Source organism: Solea senegalensis, linkage group LG9, assembly GCF_019176455.1.
Source record: "Solea senegalensis isolate Sse05_10M linkage group LG9, IFAPA_SoseM_1, whole genome shotgun sequence".
Taxonomy (NCBI): Eukaryota; Metazoa; Chordata; class Actinopteri; order Pleuronectiformes; family Soleidae; genus Solea; species Solea senegalensis.
The window spans coordinates 21,286,356-21,304,023 of NC_058029.1; the positions used below are offsets into that span (position 1 = coordinate 21,286,356).

At 41.5% G+C, this 17,668-nt stretch overlaps 1 protein-coding gene across 2 annotated transcripts in view; it reads right to left on the reverse strand.

The window, feature by feature from the left end:
- Positions 1 to 2,210: 2,210 nt before the first annotated feature.
- si:ch73-22o12.1 (nectin-2) overlaps positions 2,211 to 17,668 on the reverse strand; it is a 78,125-nt gene continuing 62,667 nt past the window's right edge. Inside the window, exons 7-10 of one of the 2 annotated variants that reach the window (XM_044033571.1) lie at positions 7,170 to 7,305; positions 5,130 to 5,187; positions 4,927 to 5,025; positions 2,211 to 3,650 (exon numbers count right to left, since the gene is read on the reverse strand). In XM_044033571.1, the coding sequence (XP_043889506.1) occupies positions 3,468 to 3,650; positions 4,927 to 5,025; positions 5,130 to 5,187; positions 7,170 to 7,305 (476 nt within the window). In that variant the 3' untranslated portion in view covers positions 2,211 to 3,467. Of the gene's footprint in view, positions 3,651 to 4,926; positions 5,029 to 5,129; positions 5,188 to 7,169; positions 7,306 to 17,668 lie in introns of both variants that reach the window. The other variant, XM_044033570.1, reaches the window with a different exon arrangement.

Here is a 17,668-nt window from a genome sequence, read left to right on the forward strand (position 1 = left end):
CTATTTTTAACCAGCTTAGCAGCACTGGAGGCATGAGAGCTTTATTCTCTGCCTTCTCTCTCTCACTCATTACCTGGCTGCCAGTTCACAAAGACACTTAATCCTGTAATGCCGCAATCGCAACTGCCAGTCAATCACTGCTAGTTTATGAGGAAAGTAACACAGTTTCCCCTTCACGAGTTTGTGCTTCTCCGTCATTCTCCTCTCCACAGAAACAACACAAACACACATATTGAATGTTCATGTCTGCAGTTTGTCTCTCTCTACACTCAGCGCTGCACCAGCAGACTGTGCATTCCCACCATAGCAATCCAACATTCCGTCAATCAATACGCAGTCATTTGAGAGATCCCCACTCCCAGATCGTTCATATTGATCCAATGTTTTTATAAAGACCTTAATGTACAGAAAGAATGCATTAGATAATCACAGACGTCATCTTTAACCATTTTTAAAAAGTGAGACATGTGCAACACTCACAAGATGTCAGGACCGAGTGAGCAACTTTTAAATATAAACAAATGCCCGTTACATTCAAACCACTGAGGTTTTGAGGTCAAAGTCTCTGTGTTTCCCGGTGACGTTCACACACAAGTGAATTCTCCTGACAGAATATAACGCCGTCCCTGAGCGACTGCTGCATACACAGAGATGGGTCTGATAGTTTTGCTGGACGGGGCTATTTTTCAGATGAAGGATGCAGCGTATCAGTACGGTTACATCGTTTCTGTTCATGAAGAACAAACAGAGGCAGAACAACATGAAAAACTAAAATCAGCAAAAGATAGCAAGAAATGTCAGAGCCTGTATACAAATATAGTGCATTAAATGGGGTTGTTTACAGTATTAAAGGCTCACTTCACTTTTTTCACTCATTTCCAGAGATACATCACACACAGTGGATCTGAGAGACATGTCTCAAACCCACAACAACAGAGGAAGTTGGGATTGAAAAAAAAAAACAAACGTTGACGTCTAAATGAATAAATAAAAGCCCTTCACTGTTCTCAACAGTGTTTCTGCTTTACGAGTAAAAGATCTGAAAAAAACAGGTCAAATTTAATCCAACTCTGTAATAGAATGTGAAGTAAACAAACACAGCAGCATCGTAATTGTATCATATTCACAACCTATTTCTTCTGTGCTTTCTGAAAGCTTGTGGGTCAGGATGTACTGTGTACTTCGATCAGTCGCTCCACTTGAACTCAACACTAAACAAAATGAGATGAGCTGCTCCACAGTGACAGAGAATAGTCGTGAGCGTGCAGCTGAAGGTGACTCTCCAGGTCGACGCCCAAAAAGAGTTTGGTCGTTGGCAGTAAAGACTTCAGACAAGGAGAGACATAAGACTTGTCCGACTACTGGTGTTGCATATTGGACTAAACAGAGCTACATAATAACACCTTCACTAGCTCAAGTAAAATCACTGTGTATCTGGGTGATGAGATTACAGAGAGGGAACAGAATGCAGAGTCATGTTAGGCTGATATTCAGGCCTCGGCCTCATCTGCAGTAACACACACACACACACACACAGGCTAATCTGCACCGGGTTCTGTCAGGACGCTGCTACACCACGTAGCAATTAATATGGATAAGCTGCAAGAGACAAGTGGTTTATATATAGATATAGATATATATACACATGTGAGTCAGTGGTGCAACGAGGTGATGCATGTAATCCGTACATCCTGCATCTGTTTGGCGCAGTGTCACCACTGCTGCGAATGAATCACACTGATCTAAAAAAGGTCTTCCTCTTGTTAGACGTCTTCGTGGGCTGTGATTGGAGGAAGTTGTGGCTTAAGATAGAAAGAGATGACTCAGGCAAAGAAAAAAAAGAAAAAAAAAAAAACCAGAGTGGAAGCAAGAGAACGACTGCCTGCCACTGAATCAGCCTCCAGCTGTTTCATCCTCCCTAATGTGGAGCCCCCACCTGGACATAAGTAGGCAGTGCAAATGCAGCATCTGCAATTACTCTGTCCTCAACCGTCATTTCCTGATTTAAAAAAAAATAAAATAAATCATTGACAATATCCAACAATAACCAAATCATTCATTTAAATAGATTATTCAGTATTCTCTGCTCTAGTCATTAGGAGATGAGTGTTCATACATTTTCAGTCCACACTGCGACCGTGTGGTGAAACCATGGCGTTACAACAGAGGTGAAACGACAAACTCACATTAATTCATTCATTCTATGAGGATCACAGTTAAAACGTTTATTGAATCAACAACTGTCATGATCAGTCTGAGAATTAAATCAATCATGATGATAATAATAATAATAATAATGGACATATTCAAACCAACATCACTAGTTAAGAGAGAAAACACACCTGGTTGGCACTAACACACATGCAGACATCTTGGAGTTGATGAAGTAAGGATAAAAATAAAGGTGATTAAGTGTCACTGACCTGTTAATGACGCACAAATCACAACACTAACAGTGACTGAGTGACATCATCCCTGGGTTTGAGCTCCAGTTAGTCAGATCTAATCCTGAGATGAGTTACTACTACTATCAACACATTGTTATCGAGCGAATAATAATAAAGTATTTCTGAAGTAACAGATATCCCAAGTCACTGTTTGAGCAAGGGATTTAAGGACGGATAGAGAGACATGTTACAGCCGAGAGGCTACAGGCCAAAAGCATCACGCTAAATAAATCCATAACTCTTATTGTTGTTTGTTGCTGTGTTGGCCAGATGCAGAAATCACAAAAAGTCGAATAAAATACAAACATTAACACATAAATACATCTTTGACCCAGCAGTTAACTCCCATTCACTGCAGTTTACGGCTTTGTTGTCGTCATGCGGTCTCGTCCTCGCGCTGCCTGATGTGCCGGAGCTAAAAGCTTTAAAAGCTTCTCCACGTGCAGCTGCTCTACGTCCACTTCACACTCCTCAACATAAGCAGACAGCTACAAAGAGGTAACATGAATATTGTGCTTTGCAAACCAACCCATAATGTGTGCATGTGACAGCTATGCGTTAAATAATGCAGCACAGTTTACTGTTCACCACACTTACAGCCGTCTCATGCCTTTGTGATAAATGATGACATGCTTAAACATTTAAGTAAGGTTTTTAAAAACTATTTTGTCTCTGATATATTCCCAGTTTAAGAAAAAAAGAATAACTTTCTTATATTTCTACAGCTGTGCTCATGGTGACACTTTGTATCTTGCTGGCTCAATCTGATCAGGATTTTAAAAAACGGTCACAAAAGAACTGACCCGCGTTAAATCTGCTCATAATCCGATCGCAGATAAATATTCTGAAACAAAAATACAAAACAGAAACCCCCAATCTACAGTTCATACCTACAGTAAGTATCAAACGTCCACGTTCAAATGTTGTCTCTGAGAAATGAGCACTCACTCACTCACTCACTCACTCATTCATTCATATTTACACAGGTCAGTATCTTCTGTGGATTCTCACACCGTCTCCTCACACAAACATGGCGGGGGACACGAAGCTGTCGCCGCGGTCGACGTTGAGGCCTCGGTGATGGTCCTGGACGTCGCGGTTTGTGGGCACGTACGGAGGCAGGACCTCGCTGTCTTGAGGGTCATCCCAGCCAGAGGGGGCAGCAGAGTAATAATGCGCCCTCTCCTCATCCTCATCATGGGGCTACAACAACAACAGCAACAGCAAAGAAAAGGGTGAGGACGTGACATCACTGGTGTATGATGAAAGGTCAAATGTGGGTCAACCAGACAAAAAAAACATTTAGTGACAATAAATGATGAGACTGCAGATCTCACTCCTCCCGTTCCCAAACACACAGTTGAACTATGGTGGTCTTCACATACCAGAAAGGATGTAATAGCACTTTAACTCCTCCACCATCTTTCTGTCTCCTCCTCCTCCTCCTCCTCCATGAATCACTTTTATGTGGGTTTGTTTCATTTTTCTTCATTTGCATAAAAAGCTTCTGCTTCAAAATGCACGTCTGTTCGTGCTACTGTGGCACAAGTGGCACAAGATGGTGGCGCCATAAAGCCTTTCCCAAAAGTACATTTAAAAGTCTTATTCTAAGTCCAGGAAAACTAAAAAATGTTTATTCTAAAGCGATTAAACGCTGCGACAAAACAAACCGATGGGCAGCATTTTCCATTTCAGCAAATAAACTACTAAAAAACAAAGTGCACACAACTAACTTAGTGTTTGGAATTTAAATCGCTGTGTAATTAATTCTGCAATTTCCAATCTTGGCTTGGTCGGCATCATTTTGAAAATAAAAAGAGCCAAAAATCCAAGAGGCAATCAGCATCATTCTCTGAAATGTTCTGGCTGTGGTAAAGTGATGTGATGTGATGCTCCTCGGGCTAATCAGTGTATTTGTAACAGTGCAACGACGACACAGTGAGACACACCATTAACCAAAGTTTGATGAAAATCCAATCATGACTTTTTCAGACTTCAGAATCTCTGTCTGAAAAAGTCTGAAAAATCAGACCCAGAGTCGACTGATGACGAGATAAACTGGCAGAAGGAAAATCAAGTAAAAACGGCAGAATACAATTTGTATCAATGAAACGCCTCATTATATTTTCATTATGCAACTGAGCAGTTACTCAGAGTTACATTATTCTGAGATGTTCTTGTTCCCGTCAGGACACATGAAAACAAACAGATGGATCCAGCAGGTTTAAAGGTTTCAATTATTGAATAAACCATTAGATTATTGAAGCAACAAAGCAAAAAACGAGGTCATAATACAACTGTGAATGAACTTACATGTAATAGATACAGGGTATAAAGTAAATAAACCTTATTAAGTGGTCAGATTCTAAAGGTGAATTGATAAATGAAGAAAAAAGAAAAACAATGCGTCTGATAGTAAAACACAGTAAAAGGTTTAGAAGCCAGGCGTAAAAAAACAACACGATGGTAAGTTTGTCACCTCTGCATTCAACATGTGGTCGTGTTCAGAAGACGGGGCAGTGTTCGGCAAAGGCAGCGCTCTGTTGTTGTCGTCCGCTTCAGCATAAGTTACGGTTCCCTGCTGAGCACACACACACACACACACACACACACACACCGTGCATATACATGAGTCAGTAATAACATTAAATAATGTACAGGGATTCATGGACGGTGACTCACCCCATTATTGATGTTGTTGGTCTTCTTAGGGGGAGGAGGCTTGTACTTGGGTGGACCCCTGAAAAACACAGCGTTCATGTGAGTCATGGCAGACGTGCAGGAATAAAAGAAACATGATTATAATAATAATAAACTGTAGGAATAGGATGATAACCATAGAGAATTTCTAGGATCAGAATAATTGTGGGGAAATGGTTAATATTTTATAGATTCCTAACATACAGCCTCGTCATTTACTTTTAAATGCCACAAGGGGGAGTCTGCATGTTTCCAGTCATTCCAAGACCTCATGATTTATAACAAACATTAAAATGACACATATCACATATCTGTGATGCAAACACATATTTTTTCCGTGATTCCCTGATTTCAGAACTGATACTGTGGTCCAGATGTTTACAATCAGAGCAACAACATCATGAATCACAATGACGTGCTTTGTTCAGAGTTCCTGTGACGGGATGTTTTCATGTACCGCATGTCTAATTACCAACACCCATCTGTCTACCCATCCATCCATAGTACAGGACAGTGGGAGCAGTGGCGGATGGGGAAGAGTTTTCGGCAGCGTGTCGTTGAAATAAACTGGCTACATTTGTAAAGCTCTACATTTCTAACCTTTTATAAGCTTTACTGAAAACGTGTTATTTTATTGTATTTTACTGGAATTTACACATAGAATAAAAACATAGCATGTGGTGGAGCTGGAATAAGGGCTGGATTATCCCTGACTGTCCATCCTCTGCCTCCTCTGCTTCTGTCCCTCGTCTCTGAATCTGAAACCTTCTCATCTTCATCTTCATCCCTCACACTGACATGTTATTATTCCTTATTTCTTCACATGTTGCTCTCTGTGTGGCCTTCTTCCACTCTGACCCTCCTGGTCTCTCTACCATTCTTTCTTCTTCATTTCTCTTCTTCCTGCTCATTCCTCACCCCCCAAAAATAAAGAACTGGAAATGTCTCGGTTAGAATCCTTATTACATTAACTTAAGAACAGCACGCCACCAGAAATGATTCATCACACGCACACACGTCACACAACAGCAGCTGTATTGAGATGTCTTGTTATTTTCTCACTTTGACAGTAAGGGTGGTTTAACTGTGACAGCCTCATTGCTGTGACATTGATCACATATTGATCCCTGAAACTTTAGCCCCTGCAACAGCGACCCTCTGGATTCAAACGTCGTTATAAGTGCTCTCGTCTTTACTAGAATCAAAACTAATTAAAAAGGGAAATATGCTCCGACAAATCACACGAGGGTGAGTCACTATTGGCAAACGAGTAACGGACACATTGAGCCGTGACCGTCCATTACCTGGGAGTAATGCCTCGTCTCGCCTCTACACCAGGATTTCCATTACTATAGTCCCTCCTCAACGGGGGGCGGAGTGATCACAGCGCGGCTGCATGAAACTGCCGTGCCACACACACACACACAAACTGGTGACTTGTAAAGCAGTTGTTTTCAGTGTAACTGAATCATTAGAATCAGTTCATTAAAAATATGACTTACTTATTACTAAATATTACGTCTGACACAGTCACTGAACTGAAATACAGCGTCAGGGTTTGTGACGCCACTCGCTGCACACGATCACAGACAATCAGCAGTGCTGTCACTAAATACACCACACTCCTCTCTGTTGAGATTTTAGACATTTCACTTGCTAAATGTTGGATTTTTAACTGATCTATCGCTAATGGAAATGCAACAAAAACATGCCGAGGTGAGTCTAGTGGTGCTGGGACCATGTAGTGGAAAAGCAGCATAACTGGAGCTCATCCTCGCTGACACTGAACAATTCATTGAAATTTCTTAAAGCCAAAACGAGTGTCAAATGACCATTTTAGATGAAATATTGTCCTGACCTACACACATGCACACATACACATGCACATACTCTTTGTATAGTCTTTGTATCACACAGTAATCATTGATGGAACAAATACCGTTCCCTCTCACTTCACCAGTTCATCACAGGATCAACAGACACGAAACCATTCACACTTAAAGTCCAAAAACCATCACTCACTCTCCGCTGAGCTTCTGTTTGCGATGTTTCTTGTACATGGCGATGGCTGTTCCAATGATGGCCAACAGGAGGATGACTCCGATGATGGCTCCGATGATGCTGCCTGTCGTCGCTCCTTTCTCTGGAAGACGAGTGTCTGAGGAAGAAGGAGAGAGAGCGTTATAAGGATTATAATCCAGGTCTTTATCTTCATTTAAATGTAAACGTGTGGTCGTCTTTGCCGCATCAGCTCCCAAAATAAGTGTCAATGAGCTGTACAAAGTAATTCAGATCATTGAAATGTAACAATTAACATTAAAAGGTGAGAATTAAAGGACTAGTTTGACAATTTGAATTTCGGTGGACAAATGTCTGCCGTATCTCCATCTGTAACAATTATTAAAGAAACAGTCTGGCATAAAACTTAGGAAACAGCAAAGGAAATGAAGTCTGTGTCCAAAAGGTCTGTGACTGCAGTGTTTAAAATATCTGTGCTGAAAACTAAATGAAAGGCTGGGAAAAAAATGATTAAATTACCTTTTCTCATCTTCCCAATTTGCTAATCGTCCTCTGAACACTTGTTTATTTGTAACTACTTAAGAGGAGCCCGGCCCCCAATGTTGGGAACCACTGTACTGTAAGTCGTATGATTAAGTGTGGCCTTCGTGTGTAATGAAGAGCGATCAGCGCGTGGAATATGTGTATACGTGTGCGTGTGTGTGTGTAAATCCAGGAAGGATATTGATTAGTGTGTGGAGTCACACACGGCTGATTAGGATGAACCAGAGGAATCATGCAGAGGATCCACTAATGAACCATAACCACAATGAACAGGAAACCAGCAGGCTCTCTACTCTCTTACACGCACACACACACGCACACACACTCACATGCACACATGCACACACACCATGTGTTTACGAAAGGTGCAACCCAGCTCATTATCCCCCCCATATTCCCAGGGGATTATGCTAATGATGGGGTGGAAGAGGGCAGAGAGGATCTGAAGCTCATTTGATGAGAACAAACCCTGGTCCTTGTAATTGGAAGGGTCATGACTGAATGTTGTTAGTCCCCTAATTATACTTTTCCTCTAACAACAGACTACTTTGAATAACTAAAATACATTTCATTCTTTTCTTCACCACTCATTAATACTCATGTCTTACTGCTGACCTCACACAAGCTTTGACCGCTCTCTTTTTGTTATTTTGCTCATGTATGAAACCTGAATGTGTAGGTTTCTCTGAGTCATCGACACAATCAACTTGAAAAGCATCATTAATTCATGTTATATGTTGGGTTTTTTGAATGATGGGTGGTTGAAATGAAAGAAGAAACTGAAAGAGACAGAAACAGAGCAGTAGCACCTTCTTCTTTAAAGATGAAACCAAACGTTTCTCTGAATATAATAATAAAAAAGAGAAACTTTTAATGAGGGGAACTTAATTATGTTAGTGGAATGTATTCTGTGGGGTACAAATAAGTTTTCCATTGTTTTTTTCTTTTATTCCCTTTGTGCAAAAACCTATATTCATCTTATCTTGGGAGCAAAACCAACATGTGGTGTCCTCATTGCATCTAAAGTAGTTTTTAAGCTTGTGTAGGGACACAAATTACCACAGCAACACACAATACACAGTTAAATAGGTTTTACTTATATGCCATGTGTTTCATTCTAACATGGCAAGTAAAGGAGGTAAGGACTTTATTTTATTATTGTTAGCAAGATAATTATCAATGTAATTCATATAGAATAGGTTGTATTGTTTTATTTATTTTTGCAGTAGCAGTGTTGTTATTTAGGATTTTGGAGCGATTTACCCCGAGTTCCATAATAACCTTTTGGCATAAAGCAAATCAAGTGACATGAAAGTGAGAATAACACATCTGCACCTCCTCTGGTCTCTCTTTACAGCCATCGCACAAGACTTTGACCAATCATAGCAGGTCAGAGAGACAGGTCTCTTCAGTGGACAGATGGCTTCTCCTGCACCACCAACAACTGCCTACACACATCGACACCTTAACAACAGGAAAGAGCCATAAACAGAATCAGGCAATAAATGCTAAAAAACAGATCAGCAGAGTTTCAGGGTCGGAGAGGTTGCCTTGTGCCATCTGTCTGGATGAAATTAAGTTACTTAAATATTTTAATAACCTGCTGGTAAAATTCAATCTACCTGGTGCAGCTTTGAAGAATGAGCTAATGTACAATTTTGTCTAAGTCTGTTTTAATCATAACCAACAACAATAATTAAATCTATGGGATTTGCAGCGAAACACTTTCAGAAACATCTCTAATGAAAGAGATGAGAAAACGCAGCTCCACTGAGGAAACTCAAGCTGAGCTGCAGGAAATGAAAAGAGACAATTCCTGAATCTGTCCAACCGGGGGCTTCAGGTTCAAGTGATGAGTTTTAAAACAACAATAAATAATAATTAGTCGGATTTTTCTGAGGGCTGTCAGGAAGGAAATAATAGAACATTTTACTCTGGCATTTTCTAAGCCATAATGGTTCAGCAGTGGGAGTTATATTCATTTCCCATTTTCACAAGGTGATTTACATAGAAACAGAGAGAAATAAAAGGCGAGGGAGCCTTCATTAAACCTCATACAATACACAAGCCGTCAGATTGGATGTGATGTGATTTACTCGCTGGCATTCAAGTCTTTATTAGATTTCCAGCGGCTGAAAGTGAAATTTGGCATTAAACACATCACATTAAACCACATGTGTAAAATGTGTAATACCACGTGGCTGCCACATGGAGGCACTGTGTCACTTTGACACCAAAGCTACGCCGGTTTCATTCTAAACCTGATACCTGCCTCGGCTTCTCAGTGTCTTGTGTTACTGCTTCCTCATTCCACTGCCATGTCTGTTTACCATCACACCATCCTCCTCCTCCATTTCTGGTCTCGGGCTTGTTTTAACACACCACAGAGTCCAGACCCCCCCCTCACCCCACCCACCCCTTATCTCACAGGCATCCATTATCAAACCAGTGCCATTTTCACTCAGCGGGTTCAGGTAAAGCTGCTCTTTCTTCTTAGATAACTTCTGAAAAGAGGCCAGTGGAGAGGATTGATGTGTGAATGACTTGAGAACATGGCCTGACACGAGGCCATGTCTCACGCTAATGAAATATCCCAGACATACAGACACACAGAGAGAGAGACAGATTGTGTCTGTCAATGAGAACATAGTGTCTGCTCGGCCTGTTGAAGTCCCTGCAGCTTCTTGCCAAGGACAAACCACCAGAGAGGTATTTATCCACATACAGCCTGTAGAAAACATCCATGTCACACACTCATGCGGCTCGCATGAGCCCAAAGTACACACACCAACAAAACCTTGTATTTAGAGGTGCCTGGTATCCTGTGCTGTACACTCGTCACTCAGTTTGACATATTTACACAAACATGCTTGTGTGCAGCTTGACCTCTGACCCACTGCCTTTCCTTTCACAGGCACACACAAAAGATGTCTGTGGACATGTGCTTTTGTTTTTTTAATAAAAGGAGACCCAGGACGAGCGCATGTGAATTTTGCTTGACTGTGAATAAGATGGCCCACTTTCAAAACTCAGTTAAAGGTCAACTCCACTCCGGCAAACAGATCAATGCACGGTGCAGCCAGTCACATTCACATGTATGTCTTCCTATATGAGAGCCCTTCATCGCTCACCCATGCCCGCGCGGCCAGCCAGTCAACCATAGGCCACCGCGCTCCCACGAGGCACACGGAGACGAGGGGGAGGATGGAGAGGGAGTGAAGGAGGGAGAGGAGATAAGGCTGGATGGTTGACTGCAACTGTCTGAAATGACCACAGACCCACTCCAGCAAGTGAAAATGACCAGCAGAGTCTCAGCAGCAGCAGGATGTGCGGCTGAAACTCTGCAGCCAGTGGCTGGTAAGTTTTTCACTTTTACCGCCGGCTTCTCTTCATTTCTGTCTCAAAATACTTTCGGAGGAGAAAAAAATAATAATTTCAGGAGGCGGCTCAACAACTTGGTGAATATGAGTCACTGGCAGGAGAGCTGAAATGATGAGAGGGTACTCGGCGAAAGAGGATTTATTGAGAAACAAGTGGAGGAGAGACGACAGGTTCCAAAAGAGTAAAGGGGGGGAGGGGGGGATGTGACACTGGAGGAGGAAGGAGGTGAGGACAGAGGAATGAGGGAAGGAAATGAGGGAGAAGGGAAGCAGGAGGAGCCAAGTTACTGTCGATGAAGGCTGTGATTAGGAGGATGGCTTCAGATAAGTACAGAGGGATTTCCCGGCTGATGCCTGCAACTGGCTGATCACACACTGAGAGGATGAAGGAGAGTGGGAAGACAAAGATCTCACATCCCTTTATTTTCCACTCAATCCCTTGTTCTCTCTTCCTGTGTGTTTACTCCTCTCCCTGAAGGGATTAAGGTTAACACGCTGGCCTATCCTCTGCTTCACCCTTACAGGACAGGCTTTTGCTGCATTTATCTTACCCTCCTCCTCCTCCTCCTCTTCCACCCCAACACTACCCATCATATTTCCTGTCATCCCGCTCCATTGCTAGTGTAATTTGGAATTTGCTCGTCTGGCCCGGTAATACAACAGCACAAATCTGCAGAGTCTCCCGCTGCATCTCTTATCTCCGGTGCCTAATGAGTCGAGATAAGCCTGTTTTTATTACCCTCTCTGACCTCTTCAGCAAAACTGTCCACACACACACACACACACACACACACATGATTTTTTACCTCACTGAATGCCTACGGACCAATCTAAAAATCAGAAGTCCACAGCTTTCACAGAGGGATAAACATTCACATACATACATATCATTGTCCTCGGGCTTAAGAGATTTCAAGGTCACTGGTAAATAAATACATTTTCAAAAGCGCTGCAGCAGGAAATCACTTTCATTCTTATGGGTCACAGGTTAGCTTGTCTTTTTTAAAGGGAGTTCACTAAAATAAGCCTGAGGAATGTTTGCTATGTCATCTTCCTCCCTCACAACTTCCAAGTCAATGTCCAGTAGGTTTTTTACCCCGAAATTGAGCAACGTCCATGAAATTCCACACATCAGAGTTTGATCACCACACCAACATTTGAAAGAAAATGACTTCATCTAATATTCCCCTTTAATCCCAGAAAATGAGTCCTTTGTTGATTATAGTTGGAAACGTGAGTTTCAGCAGTGGTTTGCTGTAACAGCAGAGTCTGAATACAACAGGACTAACTGGTTTCAGATGAAATTTGACTCTTTTGAACTCAGACACAGGCTACAGTAACGCCCAGGCAGCATGAAAAAACAACAAAAAAAAAACAAAAAAACCCCACAAGGCTGCCATGGTCACAGCGGAGTGCCTGGAGATGAGATTAGGACAGAATGAATTGACGGTCAATGAAAGAGATTAAGAAGAACAGTAGGTGTAATCTCATTGCTCACTCAGAGGAAAGAGAAATCCAAGCCTTTAGTTTCAGAGGTTAACTCGCTTTAACACACATTGTGTCTATTGACATGTTCATTCAGGTTGAGCTGCAACACAGTAACCCAATAATCAAGAGCATGTACAACTGCACAGGATGGAATTAGAGGGAGATGAGTGAGGGAAAGAAATAAAAAATGTCAAATTCAAGACCACACAACGAGAGGGAATATATGAGCTGCAGACCTGAACGCACACACACACACACACACACACACACCTCTATGTCTACACACGAATCTTAAATTATTCACAATCAATGCGAGTGCCACAGTGTTGAGTGCTGCAGCTACCTCCAACATTCATTTCATGGCAGATGAAGATCCGCTACACCCACTACCACAATCACCACCGCCACTCTCATGATGCCATTACTGTTCATTTCAATAATAATAATAATAATAATAATAACAACAATAAACAAATCACGTCGCATCGATTGCGCTCAAATCGGACAACAAGACCAGCTCGCCATGACTGAGGATACAGACTCTGTCAATATGACTGGAGGAAAGTCGGACTGAATATATTTGGTTTGTGTACGTGACGCTGTCTGAGCAGATCAGGGATGCTGGTCATCTCTAATCTACTGTGCTTCCTGAGCTCAGCCTTGTTCATGTCAACTGTGGCTGAACTGAGGATTAAATTCATGTCACTGGCACTGAAGCAGCGGCATAATTTCTGCACCCGAAGGTGCATTTGTCAGAAAAGTAGCCTGCAGTACAGGGATGGTACTTAAGATGATAAATGTGGAACTCGGCTCAGAATTAAGGTACAGAAATCATCACTGACAGCAAATAAATGTGCACTTTTAAACAAGCTTCAGGTACAAGAGGGGAGGACGCAGCCAATCAGTGATCACAAAATCATAATTAGTGAGACGGGTTCATTTAAATAAAATACAAACTCACATCCAATCTTTGATTTGTGAGGCTGGATGGTAATTTTGAGCTTCATTAATAACTTAGCTGAGTGTAAGGCGTAATGGTTTCAGCTTGTCTTTATTTGCATTGTTATTATGCAAATCATAATGGTAATGATAATGAAATAGTTTTAATAATATCGGAGGATCATGATATGGTTTTTCTATTCAATCACCCTCATGTCATTACAACAGCAGCAGGGGTTCGTCATGTAATTTCATTTACGCTGTGCATTTAATGTGGCACCTGAGACACACTGAATATTGGTTGGTCGTGTCGCTTTGTTGAGTTAATCACCGACAACGACAGGATCACACGGGCAAACGGGAGACGCCGCGCGATGGAGGACGACGACAACCGGGGGACACTTTCATCACATCTGATCAGTTTTCATCTCGCTATCCATTAGTTCTCATCGTGTTATCCATTCTGTATCCGAGCAACAGTGCACCGTAAAATGATTGATCAGTAAAAAAAGGACTTGAGGACATCGCGCTGAACGTCCTGTGATGTCGCTGATCTGAAATCACATATTTATAAAGTTTGCTCTTTTAAAAAAAAAGTGTCAGTCTTCATGAATATATGAATATGAAGTCAAGCTCCGCCCCCTGTGTGAGTGATGATTCGGGCGGAATCATGGAGAGGAATACATTTGATCAGAATGTTGATGTTGTTCATGCGTCGCTCTCAATGACCCGTGATGTATTCATGAGCTAAATGAACTCAGGAACATCAAGCTTGTTGTGTTGTGCTGCTACACTATGCTCTCAGTAGCTCTTTTCATTTTGTTCTGCTAAATAAGACATTTTCAGAAGCATTGCAACAGTTAGAAAAAGTAGGCCGTTGCCTGCAGCCCTGGGCTGGCAGGGCCCCCCCCCGAGAACAGCTGTTAATGGTAAAAAAAAATGTGTGAGAACCTCCTTAAACTCTTTCATTGGCTATGTACAAGAGATCGCAATGATGCCATGGTTGTACACTTCCAAATTATGCCCAAGCCCATTAGCATACCTAAGTGTGGTTTAATCTAGTCTCCTGAAATGCCTCTGGTAATTGTACTGCTAGTTTTGATTTGACTTGATAGTAGTTTTACGCTTTCAGTGTTGATCTGCTTTGCATTCTTTTTCTGAATTCATTTATTTTATGCAAAACTCTGCAGACATATTTTTTTTACCCCACATGGCTCGGTCCACTCGCACTAGTCCATTCTCATTAGAGTCAGTGTCATACATTAAGGTCCACTATCAGTCTGGCTGGAACATACAGTAGCTGCGTCCATAGTCTCAGCCAAGACAAGTGCATCACTATAATGTCATTTAAGAAGAGAATTTGATTTAGTCCATTCTCTCTCTCTCTCTCAATGTCAGCATGGAGAACGCATCCAAACATGAGCTTTCACAAATGTTTGTTTCAACTGTTTTAAATGTTGCTTCCGTTTGTCACAGACTTGTGTATCTAGTGGTTTTCAGTTGTTCAATAGCCCATAATTGGCTGACACTGATGCAATCTTCTGAGATTACAGTGGTGAGCCAGCTCGCACAAAACGATCCGCTGTAATAGCCATTCAAACCTTTCTCAAAAACGTCCACATTGGATGATGGTCGGTGCCAAAGAACAAAATCACAAGCTGTCAAAACATCAGAGTGCCGTGTGAAATGAGATGTAAAACTGTTGTTACCTCCTCTGCTGCTAGAATCTGAAACCTTCATAGACTGTGAAATAATCTGTACACAAAGCAAGAGGTTGATTTTGTTTGGTGCTGCCTTTCAGCTAGGAATCCAAGTAATGCTCAAACATTTCTAAGAAACACCGATCACAATGGTAGGGGATTTTAAAAGGGTAGGTAACGCGCCATTATTGTAAAGTAAGTGGCTGTGTATGTTCAAAGATGGAAAATTACAGGGGCAAAGTGTGTCTGAACTGACTGACTAAACAACTTACAGTACGCTGATAGAAATGTCCTGCAATTAAACATAATTCCTATAATGTGGTTGGAGTAAAATATTGTTTTCCATCATCTTGTGACTCACACATTTATGTATTATCATGCCAAAATAAACAGTAATGTGTGCCAACATAGGTAAAATATTCTGATATGAATGGACACAGCACTATATGATTGGTCACCGTCAGATTAAAACAGTATTCTGATCTTATGCCACATTGAGTGTATTATTATGGGTTTTTGTTAGCTGTGTTTGGTAGCTGTGTTTACCAGGAGTAAATTCAAATAACCAATTAAATAACTAACTGGAGTTCATTTTTTGGTGAATTGTAATTTGAGTCTATTTTTCTACCGTTTTCTTCCATTGCATCACATTACAAATTCCCAGTGGAGCCTTCTGGTGTGTTGCTGCTGCCTAGCAATCGTGTTCTTATGACTTTATTATTTATTTGTACAGCAAGCATGTCGTGTTCTAAGCTCACCATGTTACAAACACGAGCTCACAAGTCTCATTTGACGGCACTAATTAGGCGGACCTTTATACATCTTAATCAGATTATAAGTTTGGGATCATTGGAGTCTTTGCAGCAGGGGACGTCACGTTGACATGGGTCATGATGGCAGTACGCTCTGTAAACGTTCACTAGCCATAAACCATAAAGTACACAAAGTTCAGGCTTTTTGGAGTGTGGTTGTTGGAGCTACTTACTGACACACCAGCAGCACTAACCTGCTTTGAGCAGGAAAATGGGGAAAAGGGGATTTTAAGAACTTAACAAAAGGCTCACCTAAGAAAATCTACACCTGCTTATAAGTCTATGACATCTTAAGAATACGTTTCCCACTTGGCTGGAAATGAAGCTTTGTAAACTGGTCACTCTCCCGCACCAATATCTGTAGAGAAAATCAGCCTTTTTAGCTCGATACAAACACAGGAGCTGCTGCTAATGGTGAAATTGTGTCACTTTGATAAATCTGAGCAAAAGATTTGGAACACCAAAGTCACAAAATAACATTTAACATCCATATAGAGGCAGCAGTGGAGCAAACGATTCCTGTGTGCCTTGATGTGAAATTTCCCTACGGGCTTTGGTGCAGGAAGTGAGTGATTTACAAAGCGGCACAAACCTCAGTTTTCAGTTAGAAAAGGCTGACTAGCAGAATTCCCAAGACATCATCAACTTAAGTCGATGTAGATTTTATTAGGGGACCCTTTAGTTGTGTGGCGACAATCTGTTTGTCTTGTGTCCCTGCTGGCAGCCATGTGGTTAGTGAGAGTGAGCACATGGGGTGCACACAGCGCAGCCGCTGCTGTCGGAGCTTCATCCAACCTCGGCCGAATACACCTGAGCTATACCTTCAAAGTGTAAATGACACATTTATAAACGCAGGAATAAAGTGAGACAACAGTAAATATGCTACAAGTCTGCTGATAGATGTGTTTAACTGCTGCATTTCAAACCAGTTCATGAGCGGCTCACAAAGCCTGTACTTCCTCTTTAAGTGTTAAAACACTGAATTAATGGACTCTAACCCTGCATGTGGGTTAAGCATTTGCATAGTGAGTGTACTTTCTACTCCACCTAAATGAAATGAAGTTTTGCTTTTGTTGCACTCAGTCATGATAAATGCTGAACAGCCTTATGCTTCTCGCAGAACAATGCGTTGGTTGGAATGAGCTGAAAAGAGATTCATTTAGAAAAGATGCTCATTTAACAGATTTTGATTTAGATTTGTAAATACTGCTAATAATGTTCTTTGTTTGTCATATAAAGAAAGCATTAAGTTCCAATCTTAGACGTTTCCATTGGGTACCTTTTTGTACCAGGATATAAAGGTACATTTGTGTCACCACAGGTGCAGAAATGTTCTATTACATGTAAAGCACAAAAATGTACCAATGTTCAAATGAGGTACACAGCTCGTAACCTTCTACAACAGCAGCAACAAATGGTTTGTACCCTTATAGATCCATTCCTACAGCTTGATTTCTTGGTATGTATGTGTGCATGTAAATGTAAGTGTGTGCGCATTTTGACATTTTAGAAAGCTTTATGTGCGAGTGTGTGTGTGTGAGAGACTCCTCTCTCCCTCTCAGAGGAGATGCCGTGTTCCCTGCCACAGTGCATCAAAGAACACTCAGTTGCCTTGAGAGAAAGCAGGAACTCTCCCTTTC